The sequence below is a fragment of the Ovis canadensis genome, chromosome 14 (genome assembly GCF_042477335.2).
Source record: "Ovis canadensis isolate MfBH-ARS-UI-01 breed Bighorn chromosome 14, ARS-UI_OviCan_v2, whole genome shotgun sequence".
In the NCBI taxonomy this organism is placed as follows: Eukaryota; Metazoa; Chordata; class Mammalia; order Artiodactyla; family Bovidae; genus Ovis; species Ovis canadensis.
In genome coordinates, this window is record NC_091258.1 from 54,971,002 (window position 1) to 54,987,806 (window position 16,805).

The 16,805-nt window shown below is 50.6% G+C and overlaps 1 protein-coding gene across 1 annotated transcript in view; it reads right to left on the reverse strand.

Moving 5' to 3' along the window:
- Nucleotides 1–383: 383 nt before the first annotated feature.
- Nucleotides 384–16,805, reverse strand: part of TSHZ3 (teashirt zinc finger homeobox 3) — a 69,626-nt gene continuing 53,204 nt past the window's right edge. Inside the window, exon 2 of the mRNA XM_069548994.1 lies at nucleotides 384–5,182. Within this exon, the coding sequence (XP_069405095.1) occupies nucleotides 1,977–5,182 (3,206 nt within the window). The 3' untranslated portion in view covers nucleotides 384–1,976. The remainder of the gene's footprint in view (nucleotides 5,183–16,805) is intronic.

Sequence of the window (16,805 nt, forward strand, 5' to 3'; positions counted from 1 at the left end):
AGGGCCCGACTTGGACTTCTCTCATCCAGATGGGAGACCCAGCTCCCGCCCCCATGCGGGTCGCCAGGTGTGACCGAAGCTCCACTACCGATACTTGATAACATCGCCTTCCCAGCAAGAATCTAACCCCACGGGAACATCTTCCTTTCTTTTACATTTTTATTCTTGGGGAAAATTCTGTCCACGCCGCCTCTGAGTGAATGCTCGCTGCTCTCCAAGCCCAAAGTTCACTAAAACTCCCTTGATTTACGGGCGGCTTCCGACTGCCAGCACCTGGCAGACACAGCAACCAACTCAGTCATAAACAGATCGCATACAATTTAATTTTAATGTGCTCGTTAGTCGTAGCACATTTCAGACATAATTGTGAACGCAACACAAAATTATAGCAAAAAGACAATTTTAATGCTGCCGTAGAAAAGAGGGTTATATGAAGAGTCACATAATGGTGGTTCATTGTCAACAACAAAACAGGGCACAGAGTGTCTGTGCTGTTTACATGCCAATATTTTATACATAGGTTCTCATATGGTGTCAGCTGTCAGTTACTTCTGCAAATTAACTGCCAAAAATGGAGAAGAACAGAATCACTTGGAGAGCCGGTAACCACGGGTTACCTTTCATAAGCCTAAAGATAAAGCTGCAGTGTGGGATCTTGGGAGAATAATTAGGAAGAACAAAACAGAAAGTTACCAATTGAAATAAAAAGGCGTCCTACAATATGGAACAGCAACCAAGAGGGCTTATAAATAAGTAAAAGAGGTTGTATCACAGAATGCCTCGTGACTTTTAAGCAAAGTATTACAGTACAAACATTTTAAAGGCTTTATCAATGTTTAGGAAATACAGTACAAGTTCTCTCTCTCTCTCTTTTTTTTTTGTTCTTTTTTTTTCCTTTTCAAATAGACTTAACCCTTTGAGCACTGAGTTTATTTTGAGCATTTTTTTTTGATTTCTAATAAATACCTTTAAAAATAATGTGCAAAATAGTTATGATGCCTGCCATGGATGGATCTCCTGGCCTCGTTTATTCAGACTGCTCAAAACAAATGATAATATGATGCTAATAAATATGTATAATTTAAACGTGAACCTCTATCAATATAGATGTACTGTATAGCAAAACAAACAATCATACTTTGCTTTCAGATAATGTTTCTGTATACTTTATAAATGCTATCTGTGGTATCTTCTGTATAATTTACAATGTTTGCATGTAAAAAACAAAACCCATAGACCTTAAAAAAAAAAGAAAAAGAAATATACACTATACATAGGCACAGCTTATGCCCAGAGCATAGCAGGTACATAAAACACTGTTGCTATAAATGCAGGAAAAAAGGTCATTTACCCACAATCACATTTTTCATAAGAGAGTCTGAAATCTATACAATATATACATCTATGTTTCAATGTGAAAATAATATTCTTTTAAATTTCAAGGCGTGTTATACCCCTGCAGACCTGCATAAATGGAGGTTCATATTATTAATTATAACTAAGCTGGTAAGGAGTTTAAAAAACAGAGCTTCATACATTATTATTATTATTTTATTTTTTAACCAAATTAATGCAAAAGTGCTTCAAAGTACTCAGAGGGCTAAAGATGAAAGGGTGAAAAATGCCAGCACACTTGAGCCGCGTGGAAAAGTGTGCCCGGTTTCGTCATAAATGCTTAATTAAACTGTCTGTTAATGCATGCAGCTTGAAGCATCAGGGGATGCTCACAACTAAATCCCATTTACACAAAGTTCCAAACACTTACCACTGCGTTTTAACCTTCATATTTTACCAGTAACAACAGCTGAGTATGCACCTCTATTAAACACTGTACAGTTATACAAAACAGTCCAGCCCAGAGTGATTCTCTGCAGTTAAAATAAGAACATGTGCCAAGAACAAGACAGGGGGGCCTTAAGGTGCCTGCAACAGTTTCCCTCAAAGCGAATTACAGTCACTTTAATCAAAAGCAAACGCTACTGCTTCTCTAACTCAGAAACATACAGAAGGTGGTCCTCAGGGGACTTCCCGTGTGTTTTGCTGAGGTGAAGTTTAACCGCATGCTTGCTTGCAAAGGTCCGATTGCAAAGTTTGCACTGGTAGGAGGTCCCCAGGTCCTCCTCGGGGGAGGACATCACCAGTTTTTCTGACGGTGACTTGGTTTGTGCTATCTGATTGTTAATCTGTTCAGTGGACAGTTTGGACAAATCCCGTAGCCGGAAGCCCAGGTGTGACTCGAGGTGGCTGATGTACGTGGAGGGAGTCCTGATTTGTGACGCGCAGTCATTACAAAAGAACACAGGGTGGCCGGTGTCCAAGTTTTTGAGGAACTTTGTTCCACCTGTCCTTCGCAGCTGGTACTTGACGTTGGCCAGCCAGTGGCTGATGGTGGTCATGGAGAGCCCGGTGAACCTGGAGATATGCATGCGCTCCTGGGGGCTCAGGTCCGACATGATGTACTTGCCCTCCGAGGTCTGCCGGAGGCTGGCGGCGAACTGCGCCTGGAGGATGAGCAGGTGCTGGGGGTTCCAGTTTGACTGGCGGCCCTTCCTCTTCTGCGCGGGTGTCGCCTCCTCGGCCTCCTCCAGGGTGGCCCCGTCAATGTCAGACTTCTCAGAGATGCTGGAAGGGGTGGAGGACTTTGACGTGTGGCTCTCTGTCAAGTTCTTCAGCATATCGGATATATCTGACAAGGCGTTCTCGCGTAGCGGCGAGTTTGACATGAATGATACGACGGCAGATGTCTTTGCCGTTGTCACCGTGGATGAGGAGGTTGCCGGGGATGCGGACGTGGGTGACAAAAGCGCTGAACCCAAAGAGCAGCCTTTGTCACTCTTGCCTTTTGTCAAGTCTATGGGCTGGTCGTTGCTGACGTGGTAGAAATAGCGGTCCAGGTGGTCCGCCTTCTTGGACTGCAAGGGCGGTGGGGTAGCCACCGCCGCCTTCTCGGCCAGGCTGTTGCTCATCTTGAAAAGCATGCTCATGGGGTCGAGGGCAGGCAGGGAGGGCTTGGCGGCCTTGCCCAGGTGGATGTTCATCACCGACTGCAGGGCGCTCAGAGGGTTAACGAAGGGCTGCTCGGGTGGGTGGTCGGTGATGATGGCCGTGCTGCTGCTCAGGCCACTGCTCATGGGCTTCACCAGGTCCTTGCCGTTCTCCACCGGCTCTGCCAGGGGGCTCCCCTCCTTGCAGCTGTCCCGCTGGGGGCTGGGGCTGTCCTCCTGGCTTTTGAAGCCCCCGTCGCTGGACGCCTCCATCTTGATGGGCTCGCTGATGTCGCTGCTGCACGGGGATGGGGTGGCCCGCTTGGGTGGAGAAAGCTTGCCCTCGGGCTCCTTCATTTTCTCCTCGACTTTGGCAACTTTCTCGGTGACTTTTTTCACCAGCTCCTCCATGGCGTGAAAGTTTGTCTTGGGCATGGGGGAGTTCTGGCTGCTGGGTGGAGTGATCAGGGTCTGGTTCTTTGTGGGGGACACGATGTCACTGTTGCCAAACATGGGCTTCAGGGGTGTACTTTTCCCCGTGGAGCCCAGAGACAGCTTCATCATGTTGGGGAGCTGGTAGGCGGCGTGGATGCTGGGGTAGCCCCCCCAGCTGGGGGTGCCGTTCTGGGCCTTGTTGATGGCCGACGTGACTGTGTTTTCCAGGGACTTGAGGATATCGAGCCCGCCCTTGGGGCTCTCTTCGAGGTCGTTCTCAGTCAAATAGTGGTACTTGGAAGAGATATCGTACTTCTCCTCCTCCTCGCAGGCCTTCTCTTTCTCCTTGGGCTTCTCTTCGAGGACAGCTTTCTCCTTGTCGGCTTCCTTCTTGACCTCCACGTTCAGTTTTGGGGAGATGCTAGCGGGTGTGTTGGAGGGGGATGTGAAGGTGGTGGCAGCCAGGGGCACAGACTGCACCTTCTCGTCCAGCAGGCTGGTGATGCTGGGCGTGACGGGCGTCTCCATGATGGGTTTCCCCTTCTTCATGGCTGAGTTGGTGACCTTGATGAAGTGGCCGGTCACCATCATGTGGGCCGTGAGCTCCTGCAGCGTGTCGTGCGAGCTGCCGCACTCCATGCACTTGAGGATCTGGGACTTGCGGGCCTCGAAGTGCCAGGCGTAGCTGGCCCCGTTCTGGTGGCCGTAGCGGTTATTTGGCGTGATGTACGGGTTGGAGTTCTTCTGAAGCGCGTCGTTTGTGTCCGCCATGGCAGCTTTGGGGGTGCCGCCGGTGGAATCCGGGGAGCTGGGCAGCTCCAGCTCCAGCGAGGCCTTCTTCCGAGCGGCTGGGATGATTTTGGCTGCGACGGGAGTGACGGGTTCCTTCAGAGGCACTTTTTGGTAGTGTTTCGTTTTGATCATATGGACACTCAAGTCCTGAAGGGACTCGAACGAGTGGCCACAGTACATGCACTTCAACACCTTCTGGGCATCCTCCTTGCCTTCCATCTCCAGCAGCGAGCGTTTGCGGGGCTTGGACCAGCGCTTGGGGTTGTTGTTGTCGGTCTCGTGGTTGTCGTCGCGGTAATGCCCCGTCTCGTTCATGTGCACTGTCAGCTCCACCAGGGTGTCGTAGGCGGCGCTGCAGTCTTTGCAGCGGAACTTGCTGGCCCCGGTGAAGATGGAGCCGTAGAGCTTGCTGCTCTGCCGGTACAGCTGCACCGTGCTGAACAGGCTGGGCTCGGGCAGCAGGCGGCTCTGGGACACCTGCTGCAGGGTCTTGGCCATGGCGCTCTGGTGCCAGTCGAAGCTCCCACTGCCGCAGCTGCTGCTGCTGCTGCTGCTGCTGCTGCTGCTCCCGTTGTTCTTCTCCGAGGACGGCTGGTGCAGGTTGAGGGTGAGGTTGGACCAGTAGGAGTTGGACAGGAAGTTGTTGTACACGGCCTTCATCTGCTCCAGGCTGTCAGACACGGTCGTGTCTTCTGGCGGGACGGTCACCTCCTTGCTCTCCTCTTCATTCTTGATGGAGCCGCTTTCAAAGTCGGCCATCCGGTCACTGGTCTCACTGATGTGGGACTCGCTGTCCATCTCGTGGCTGGAAAACTCGGCCGCCGGGGAGTTCTGGTAGCTGGGGCAGGTCTTGCTGAGCTCCTTTTCCGGGCACATGTACTTAGCCGACGGCTCTCCATCTGCAGGGCTCTCTTCTGGGTCTATGTCTTCATCTACCAGGGCGGCAGCCTTTAACTCATCTGAAATATAGGCTGCATTGATAACAGGTGGAATAGGTAGGACAGAAAGAAGAGACACACGGAGGAGAGAAAGAAAAAAGAATGCATTAGTAAGTGTTGACCTTACCTAGAACGTTTTCTCGGCTCTTGGGGAAATGAAGCAAAGTAGATGGGCACATTTATTTGTAAAATTAAATAGTTAAAATGTGGTGTTTCTTTGGAGCAAAAAAAAAAAATCTGCTCTTCAAACATAATTTGCCACCTTATTCTTCTCAAGGGGCAACAGCTTGAAATTAAAACTAAATTTGAAATTAATGAAGCACATTCTGGAGGTGGCATTCATTTCTAAAGTAATAAATTACTTGTATCAACCTCAGAGACAGCAGTTCCTGTCTGTCAATTAATATGTCTTATGCTTCTCCTACCCCTAATGCATTTCTTAACAGACAGATTCACAATTTAAATTAAGCAAGCATTTTTTACTCATTACATTTTTGAGGCTCAATCTTTAATAAATATAAAGCCCAAAAACATCAATACAATTTTTACGAAGTAAAAAGAAAGTACATCAATTGTACTAAATTAGAAACAAGCTTTTGTGACTTTTTTTTTTTTTCCTTCCTTCTGGAAAAGTCGGTCTTATAAAAGCTTGGAGTAAGTTTCCTACCAGGGTCCAGGTGCTCATTTGTTCCAGATGGGAGGGAAGACCCTGACCCGCCACCACCCAGCCCTGGCCTGTCCCCTGTGTGCACACTCAGCCATTCTCAGCCACCGGCACACACACTATCCATGCAGAATTATGTCAGAACAAGTTCAGGAAAATTGGTATGCGGTGCTCATTCCTGCTGTATAAATATATACAAGACCTTCCAGTGGACCTTACAAATGTCAAAGTGTTTGCTCTTTAGACTACTTTGTCAATATTTACTCAGCATAAGCTTCATGGGCATCCAACAGGGATCCTGTCTTTCTGGAAGTAATGTAACTGGGGATGTGAATCCAGCCTGCACTTCCAAGCAGGTGGAAGTAGTCTGAACAGGGCCAAGCAGCTGTGGGTTCTAGAAGATGTGCTCCAGAGATGCAAAGCCGGGAAAACACTGTGTTAATGGAACTAAATGATTTTTTTTTTTCATTCTAAATTTGCATTCAGTGACTTTGGTTTTTTCTTACGGAGCTTGCCTGACGCTGTAAATCAAGTTGGACTGGGTCTTGTGACTAACTAGACGTGGCCAGCCCTGTGGTAAGTGACAGTGTTAAGGCAGAGAAGGGGTGAAAAGTAACTTCTTGTCAGCTCCTTAACACCAGTTTGCTTCCAAAGGCCAGCGGCTAAGGCTGGAATGCCACAAGTGCTAACATCGCATGACTGATTGAAAAGTCTTAGGAAAGAAAAGGAAGCTTTGTTTGTGGCATTCACTCCCATGATGGTACAGATTTGCCCCCAAACCAATTTCGCACTAGGAAAAGTAACAAACAAAACAGTGAAATGACTCCAAGAAGATTCCCTGGAAGACACACAGATATTCACCACCGCCCCCCGCCACCTCCTTCCATCCACGTCAAGAGTGATATATTTTCGTTCCTAAGTCCCCCTTTGAGTACCATGATTTCTAAGCTGAAAAACTCCTGATGTCCCAGCACTGAGGTGATTTGAATTTGATGGGAATAGTGTCCAGGTACATGCAGCTGTAGAAGCAAGGCTGCTTCTGTTCAGATGCAAACAGTGAAGCAAGAGTCTTGGGCTCGAGCTGTGGAATGTCCTTCCACAGATGACCTGAAGAAAGTGTCCTGCTCCGTCAGCTGTAGTGAGACTTCAGTTTGAGGCTGTGCACTTGGAGCTGGCAAAGAAACATGCCAAACAAACTCCTTCTTAAGGCCCAGGGCCACAGTGCATGGGGGCCCATGGTGCTTGCCATAAGGGGGAAGATGAATGTTGGAAAAGGAAGCGGAAGAGAACAACGAAAGCAGACATTGCCCCCTCTGCACAAACACTCTCTGCTCATCATTCTCTTGAAGTCTGGCTCTCAAACACCAAACAGGACTGGCAGGTCGGCAGGGAGGGTGGCTGTGGGCAGAGTGACCAAAAGTCACAGCTTCCCTGGAACTGTCCGAGTCTCAGCACCAAAAGTCCTACATCCCAAGGATCCTCTCAGTCCTGGGCAAGACCAGTCAGCTGGTCACCCTGGTGAGGGGACACCCAGCGGGACCAGGTGAGAACGTCCAGGCAGGTTTGCATTCCTCTTAAAGAGGAGCTTGAGCTGGGTTTGACTGTCTGCAGAAATGCACTGGGAGCAAGTATGTATAATGTTCCTATCCAAGGGGTTTCATCTGGAACACTGAGTCTGAAAGGAAGGAGAAAAACACAGGCCTGTGTCCTGCAGCTGAGGTGCAAGGAAAAGCCCAGCCCTGTGTAGACAGGGCAGGTCCCTGAGCCCCCGTGGGAGCCACTGTCTGCAGCATGAACCACACCTAAAAAGGCTCCCACGGAATTCAGGCTAGGAGAAGCAGGGGTCCAGAAATGGCCCCATCTGGCCAGGTGGTCACGAAGGCCACCAGCTCAGGGAGTATTGTAGCTCTGCCAGTCCACAGGCCACCCAGGAGCGGTGTGGGCCCCGTAGAAGCCTCAGCACAGTGCAGGGGGCACAGCAGGCTGTCAGAAGCATCCCCCAACACACACATGCACCATCATCGGCTTGATCAGCGCCCACCCTGAGCTGGCCCCCCAGTGGACTCCAACATGCCTTGTAAATCGCACTGCAGTATCAGAATGTCATCAGTCTGGTGACTGAGGAGGAAATTAAAAATGAAAGAAAAGTAAGGCCAACCTCGCAGTTGACAATCAAATCCTACTCTGAAGAAAATAAAAAAGCTTTGGGGCCAAGAGGCCCTGGATCGGAGAGACCTGGCATCACCCCACACACCACCCCTTGGCCTTGCCGTGGCGTCTGAGGCTCCTCCTAAATACCGTTGCACACTGCCCTGACAGGAACCTCACTGCATGAATCCTTCCTCTATGTTTTGCAATAATTGCACTCCTCTGAGAATATCACATCCACCCTCGATGACTGAACTTCAAGAAGTAGTGAGCAAGTGGAAACGGGCCTAGAGAAATGGCAGAGGGGAGAAAAAGGTGGAAGGGTTCATTCATTCCTCTAATTCTGATCGTGCTCCACCCTCACCAGAATATCATTTTCTTTCTCTAGGACTCTGTCTCCCCATTGGTAAACGACAAGTCACTGCGGCCAGATCAGGCCCTCCTTCTCTACCCCTTTTCTGAGCAAAAGGTAAAGAAGTGAGGCCATGCCCGCTTGCTCTGGCTCATCTCTGCCAAACTCTGGCTCCTCTTCAGCACTCAGCAGTCAAGTGACTCCCTTGTCCTTCTGCTCTGCACTAACCAGCAAAGTCCCTGGCCAGAGAGGAGGAGGAATATGCTCACTAGATCAGTTCATGTCCTGGATCAGGCCAAGAGGGAGGGGGATTGAGTGTCTCCCTCACAGTCTGGGTGGACAGTGAGAGGTCCCCGAGGGTTCGGGGGGCTGGGTGAGAAGCTAGCCCCACCAGGCTGGCTATCAGGGGCTCCTTCTCTCAGGGAGGCGATGGCAGGCCTTGTCCCCAGTTTGGACCTGACAGGTAATCGTGCACAGGTAACCAGGCCTTGGGAGGCTTTGCTACTGCGGATGGTTACTTTGGTCCCCTACTGTTATTTAACTTTCTGCACACTCCTGTCTGGATTCTCCGTGGCCAAAGGCTCTCTCCGTACTCTCACATCCTGCACACAGGAAATGGGCAATAGACACTGGCTGTCTCCTTTAGAACACAGGTTGGTTGAGCTCATGTTCAGCAGGAAGAGGTTTGTTCTCAGCCTCTGACCCCTCTGACCCCAGCCTGGGCCAGCCCCCAGCATCTCTCACCTCTCAAAGAACCCCACCCACTCCAGCCCCAGCCCCTTCCCTCTATTTTCCAGACAGAATCCACTGGATGTTCAATCAGCGGGCTGATCATGTCGCCCCAATGAACACTCTCAGTGAGTTGTCATTGGGCTTGGAAGAAAGCTCCAACTCTTCCCAGCCACCCCAGAGTCCTCCACCATCTCAGTCCTGCTTTCTCTCCAGCCTCTCAGCTTCTAGAGCACGCCACGGCCTCTAACTCTGCACTGCCGCCTCCCATACTGGGAACCCTGGGGGAGATTCAAAGAAAGGAGGGTGAGCCATCTACCCCTCCCTGGACTGCAGTGAAAGGTAATATCCAAGGGAGGGGGGACTTGATCTCAACTTTGTCCCCTTAACACCTCACCCACTCCCTTCTTTTTACAAGGCACACCACCAAAATCTCTAGATTAACCACTCAAGCACACACCCACGGAATGAATGCGTGAGTATATGAATGAATAAATGAACATTGTAGATGACTTCTTCAAACCTAAACAGTTGCCAAAACATCTAGATGGATCCAGCCTCCGCTGGTCCCAGACGTGCTGGGGTCTGACCGAAGTTCTTCCCGCGTCCGTTTTCTGAGTGTGAGCAGCGTGAGGCTGGGCCTCTGGGGGACAGGATGCCAGAAGCCCTCTCTGAGGAAGAGGGGTGGAAGCCCCGCAGATGGTGGTCTCCTTGCCCTGGGGCCACCCCTGGCTGTGCTCACACCCCAGTACCTCTCTCCAAGAATGTGTCAGCATCACCGTTTTCTCTTGAACAAATACAGTTGAAACCTCCACTTCCGGCTCCAGTAGAAGAGGCCCTGAATTGTACAGGGAGGAGCTCTCATTCAAACCAAGTTGCCAGTTGCAAAGATGAGAGAAACAGGAGAGTGCAGACTCAAGAGAGGGTGGACCGGGGTCTGTCACTTTCCCCCCAAATCGCTCAGCAGAAAAAGTTCCCCTGCAAGACGTGAGCCCTTACTGACTACAGGGACGGCTCCCTTTACAGCCCTGTCTGCTCTCTTCCTCAATGTAAAGTGAGTTCTTCAAGCAGTACGACAGCAACCCATCTCTCCAAAGCTGAGGGCCAAGGACACATGTCTGAACAACCGGATGAACGCAAGGACTTAGCACGCCCAGAACTGAACGGGACTTCTGGGGAGAGACATACGTTCACGAAAAATAAAAGCTCTCACACTTGCTGAGACGTTCTACAAAGTTCCACAGTGCAACACCCTGGAATGTCAAGCAATGAAAAAAAAAAAAAATCGCACTGCTTCCTAATATGTGCATGCTTCTGAACCACTTGCATTTAATCCTCTCAATGGTCCTGGCAGGTGGATCAAATGATTTCCTTTCTACAGCCAAGGAAACTGCAGTTCCCACAAGTTAAATAAGATACTCCCAAGCCCTCTGCAGGGACCCCTCAGGTGTCAGTGGACGTACAAGGGGATCTGACTACCGCCAGAGGGAATCACAAAAGGAGTGTAGAGTGAGTGGGCTGCTGTGTCAGAGCGTTCCTTAACGCCTGACCTCAGTGGATCCCATGCCTGCCCCTCCAGGATGATCCTGAGAGTCCTCCCACAGATCCTTGGTGCTCATGCCTCCCACGATGTCCAAGGAGTAAGGAGCCGACCGGGGCAGCAATCAGAGGGTCTGGAGGCAGCAGCACCCTCATTAATATTTATTATCATCATTAACTAAACCCAACCACTAGGTACAAAGAAATTAATACGTTTGATATAAATATAAAACAGTAAGCTGGGACATAACGGAATTCATTTCTGGGCAAGTGGGAATTACCTTCATCGCTCTGTTGTGCGTCTCTCTCCAAAGGATGAGATGAAGGAGCAGAGGAAGAGGAAGGGTGTCCCTGGGGGGTAGGGGGTGGGAGCTGGGCTGGGGAGCCGGGGCAGTGGCGGGAGCTGGAGAGAAAGGAAAGGGTGTGTGGCTGTGCCCTGCTCCCAGAAGCGATTTCAAAGTAAACTGTTCCGTGGACTTTTGCATTTTCTGGGCTGAAATAAGCCCTCTGAAGTTATAACACTGGTTTCAAATTCCCAAGACTGCCTGAGAAGCTGCAGGCAGCTTCACTGGCTAAAGCGTCCTCGGACTTCTGCCCCCTGCTCTTCCCTACAGGTGGCCCAAGATGCACCTCATCCTGTAACCTGTGGTTCTGGGCATCCTCATCTTCAGTGATGTGATGGAGGGGGGACAGGAGGCAGGGAGAGGAGGTGGTGGGGGTGGAGAAGGGAGAGGAGAGAGTGGGGGGCAGGGAGCAGAGGAAGAATCACGCAAGAAAGACGGAGGAAAGAGGGAAGAAGCCATTAGGACTAGGGTGGTGTTGGGAGGGGACAGAGAGAGAAAGAGACAGACAGAGAGATGGAGAGAGAGCGACAAGAGACAGAGAGATGGAGAAATAGAGACAGGGAGAGACCACTAAGGGCAGCGGGAGGGAGGGAAGGAGAGAAGGAAAAGCAGTGATGGAAAGCAGAGAAGAGGCAGGAAGGGGAGACGAGTCTAGTGGTGGGGAGGACCTGAACAGGGGGGTCTTGGTGCAAGGCTGGCACGGGGAACGGAGCCCTGCAGCACTAGCACTGCCGAGGGCCATTTCCATGGCTGGAGACTCAGGCCTTGTCTCAGCCTCTCCTGACCACTCAGATGCTCAAGACATAAGGCGATTTTTTATTTTAAGGGTAATTTAACCAGCTGAGGGCATGACCAAGAAGACAGTTAAAGGTCCAGCCAAACCTGGTGAGCAGTGCAAGGGGACGTGGCTTGGGCACAGAGGGTGCTGCTGCCCCAGAGATGATCCGGGCCTTCGTGGGCGGAGGAAACCTGGCCAGGGGAGCCTCAGGAGGAGCAGGCCCCTGAGCTAGAGCCTCAGCAAACCCCTGGAAGCCCTCTCAGGCCCTCACACACGTGACCACATTTGAGACTTGGAACCGCCCAGATGACAGGTGTGGGCAACATGTCTGAAACTGGACAGCTTGTGAAGAAGGCTTGTTGGCTCTAGACTCGATTCTCTTGTCCCTTCCCAGGGTTCCTGCATGCCATGCTCACTCTGCTCTTGCCCTCCCCTCATAGCCAAGGCCACTCTGCATGGTTAATGAACCAAATTCGCATTTTAATAAACACCCTGCCTAAATGCCTGGGGAGACCTGGGTCCTAGAACGTGCTTGGATATAGATACATGCCAAGATCATCACAGGTGTCTTGGTCACTTATGAATAGCTCCCCCCATACACCTGAATCCAGAACAGAGCAGCAGCAGATTCCTAGTAACCTTAGGGATGGGGACAGGCGGGAAGCCCCAGCTGCCCCACGTGGGGAGCTGGCCACAAGAGCGCCTGCCTGGACTCAGAGATGACCTGCCGTTTTTGTTGGCGTTTCTGTGTTGCACGATTTTCTGTTCAACTGAATAAGGTCACAGACACCAAACTGGGTCTTGGCTCCTGCTCTGCCCCGTGTTGTCCGAATGACCACGAGGCTGGCTTCAAGTCTCTGGGCTCCAGTTTCTTCCCCGCGAGTCGGAGGGAGGAGGGGAAGCAATTTCTGCCACACCTGCTTCCCGGGTGTTTGCAAAACAAGGAAGCCACGAACAGTGAACAGAAAGGGCTTTCCCAAGTGAAAAGAGCTCTGCAAACACAGGTGCACAGGCTCCACGGAAGTGCATGAGCTCTGGGAGACCGCACCCAAGAGGGCGGCTCTGGCCCAGCCTCTAGGCTAAGTCCTCTGCTTGAAAAGAGAAGTCTCCAAGGGGAGGTGATGGTCCCCAGAGCCCCAGATTCTCCAGCTGGCTTTCAGGGAAAGGGGCAGAGGGACCTAGCAGGGACTGTTAGGATGAGAGGTCCCCATGGGGTTCGGGGTCCATCCCCTTCCCTCTGGCAGCCTGAAGATGTGGGCTGTAGAAAAGAAAGCCAGAGAAGAAAGGGAAGGAGAGGAAGATGAAGAGCAAAGAAAGGTTTAACACGTACAACGTTAACATTCATGACCCAGCACCTGTGTGCACTCTCACCCCCGCCCCCCAGGCCTGGGTCATCTTCAGGAAGGAAGCCCTAGGGCTTTGGACCAAGCCCAGCTCCACCCACAGCCCCGCCCACCACTCCCCAGGCGGGAGACTCCCAGTCTCCGCCCACCCTGGGGGCGTGGTTAGAGCCAGGGACCGCCTCCCCACAGGAGCAACCGCCAGCGGCCACCACACACCTCTGGCCACCAGTGTTCCCGCAGCCTCCAACCTGGCAGTCTCTTCCAGGCTGACTGATGACCCCGTGTCAGGTCAGCTTCTGCCTCGAGTCACCTCTTTAGGGAGGAAAGAGCACAAAGTCCCCAGAAAATTTCACAAGTTTCACCTTGTTCTAAACACACCTAGAAATTCGGGACAGTCTGATCCATTCGCAAAAGAATCTCTGCTTTATGAAGGGCTCAGGCCAAGTGCACCGTGCCCTCAGGGTTATCTTTACACAGGTCTCTCTTCTTTGCGAATGTGTTGCACATCTAATTGTGACAGGAAGGGAGGGCTGCTTTGTGAGTGTAGCCACTTCTACAGCATCTGCTCTGTCTGGGATTGGGAGCCCAGAGTTATCCCCTGATGTTCTGAGGGCCCCTAAAATGAACTCTCAGGAGCTCTGGAGGGTGTGAGGGGCAGTGAGGCAGGAAGGATGCTCAGACCTGGGCCAGTGATGACCAATACATTCACCCTCCAGACAGCTCCCCACTCCCTGTCGCTTCAGGGTCCTGCAGAAGGTGGAAATCAAGATTGGATACATATCTCCTGCTGGCTGCTGGCTGGGAAGGATTTCAAGGAGCAGCACCGCTGGGAGAATTCCTTTCTGTGCCTAGAGTGAGGTGATGGCATGAGAAAGTGAGTGATGGAGTAGAGGGGAGCTCAGCTAAATACACTGGGTAATACCAAGGTGATTAGACTGAGTTGTTGGGCCTCTGTTAGGATATTAAACAGGCAGCAGAGAGAAACAATTGACTCCAGAGAAGTGCTCATGGCCAGTACCCAGGAGGTTACAACCCGACAGAGAACACAAGTTTTCTCCATCCACCTGGCTACGCGGAGTCACAAGAGATGTCACCTACCATCTAGGGTGACAGAGGTCACAAGCTCTGGGGACAAAGAAAGAATGGCATTCTTGGATGGTACCAGGGAGACCAGGGGCCTCTCAGGAACCAGGAGAATCTCCAAAGGACCAAAGCAGGCTGGGGGGTGGGGGCTGGGATGCAGGGCTCTTTGGGAGGGAAAATGGTGGCTTAAGCTGGAACGGTCAGGACTTCTCCAGAAGGCTGGCCACAGCGGGATGACAACCTCCCAGATTGATTGTGCTTCCCACTAGCAAGGTCAAGAATATTAATTTTGTACACGTTAATTTGATGTAATGTGTGAGGTGAATGCTTGTTCAGTTGGGTGTCCCTGTGTTGATAAAGCTGTGATGCTTTCATGCCAAGAAAAGCATGGCATTAGCTGATCGGTGGAGCAAGTCAGCATGGAATAAGGCAACGCCACCCCTCAGAAGAGCCGGAGTGGCCGGTGGTTGTGCAGGCCACAATGGGCTCCTGCTGCTTCTCTACGAGGTCAGTGACAGCGAGATCCAGGGGACACCTCCCCACTGCTGGAAAACCCAGCCCATCCTGAAGACCTGGTATCCAGGCCATGGCCTGTTCCTCTAGATGTGGTGGAGAACACAAGGCTAGCAGCCTTCAGAAGCCAAACCTGGAGGCCCCCCGCCACCGCCCGCCCCCACAGGCCATGGGGTCATGGAGGACACTTCTGGGGCTTGTCTCCTTAAGATTCTTATTGCCATGAAAGAGCTGTGTTCAGCCCTCTTGGTAGCCCCTCTGAACAACTTCCCTCCATTTCTTGGGACCCTCCTCATATGGATCACACAAAGAAGAGGCCAGGAAGCTGGGAGGCTTCTGGAGATCAGCAAGGGAAGCCAGCTCCCTTAGTCCTGAAACTACACTCAGCCCACTTCAACCCCACTGCGAAGAAAAACAAACATATCAAGGACACGCGCACATGCAAAGCAACTGCCTCAGACAAACCTTCAGATAACAGAGTAAATAATACTCAGTTGAGGACCAACTGAATCACCCCTGTCTTTGGCTCCAAGCACATATGAACCACTGGGTGAGTCCTGGTTGGTCCCTGTGCCAACTCTCATGGAGGAGGATCTAAACTCTAAACTCTCACTCCCTGTGCCCTGCAGGAGTGCCTAACCCACTGTAGAGCTGACAGGGCAGAATCTTAATCCTCATGGTGGTGGTGGTGGGGGTGGGGGTGTGTGTGTCTAAGCTGATACCCCAGTCAGTTCGTCTTGGTATCAGGCAAAGCATGGCTTCTGGAGGTAAATCTCTGCAAAGGAGGAGAAAGATGTAAAACTTGCTATGAACCCCATATTCCCGTTTCTCTTTCTGAGCTCCATGTATTTCCAAGATCCCTGTCCTCCTGGAAATGTAGGGTCTGAACCTCTTCCTTGTAGCCTTTTTTCTCTGTTATTCTACAAAAATCCACAAAGTAAATCCTAATCTTCAGTGGGTCTAATAAATGACAAGAGTGACATTCTCTCATCTTGAGTGGGATTTCAGACACTGGGCAGGAGAGGTGCTGGGACATTTCAAACTATGCACACAATCTGGCTAATGGCTGAGAAGAGTCATGCCTCATACACCCTTACACACTGTCAGCTCTGGTTCACAGGACTTCCTGAAGGAGGACCACATATATGGTCCCCTAGGAGGCAACTGTGATACAAACCGAAACTCTTACCCATCTGCACACTCAGTGATCTCAAAACCCAGAAAACCCACAGATGAGAATTGGGCAATAGGTTGGAGAAAAATCTGAGGCAGTTCTTATAAAGATCCTTTACAAAATGGGCTATACCTGTACATGTACAATTCAAATTCTCCCTGAGTCTCTTTGGCTATTCTCCATAGCATCAGAACAGTTGTATCAGGGAGGCTACTTGATGAGTTTTTTAAAAAGAGTAATAAATATTTACATGGAAGAGGAGGCAATCAATCTACCTAGCCATCTATCCATTTGCCCAACTACCCATCCATCCATCCACCCAAAAACCCATCCTTTTATCCAACATACATACAAAACTAAGTACATATGCTAGACACTTTAAGGTTAGGAACAAGAAGTTACCAAAACAAACACCTCAGAGCCATGGGCTTTACTTCACACGGCCAAGACGGCCTTGGTTACATAGATCACACATCCATACAGACTTTTTAGCTTGATATTCAAAGCCAGCATAACCAAGTTTCATTTTACCTTCTAAGTTTACCTTCCACTGCCCACCTCCCTGAAACGCACATACTAACCTGTGCTGGCTATGCTGTTTTGGCCTTGCCTTGGCTGACACAATTTCTTCCACTTTGCATATGATGCTTCATCTTTTCACATCCTCAGCCCTGCCCTCCAAGACCCTGCTCATTCCACCTCCCCCAGGAAATCCTTTCTCACCTGTCTCTTTAATCTCAGAGATGAGAGACAATGGATAGAAAAGTCCTTTAAACTCTAGAGACATTTCAGGAATGCTTATTGGCATTATTACTTAAACATCCCTACTGGCATCTCTCATAGTGTTTCCCAGGGCTACGTACGTACAGCAGGCCTCTCCATATATATTCCAGGAATCAGGCATTCCTTACCTCTGCGTCCTTCATACCACCTGGCAGGTCAGCGTCTAAGTAACCCCTGGTTGAATTCACAGAGTTTGGTAGGCACTG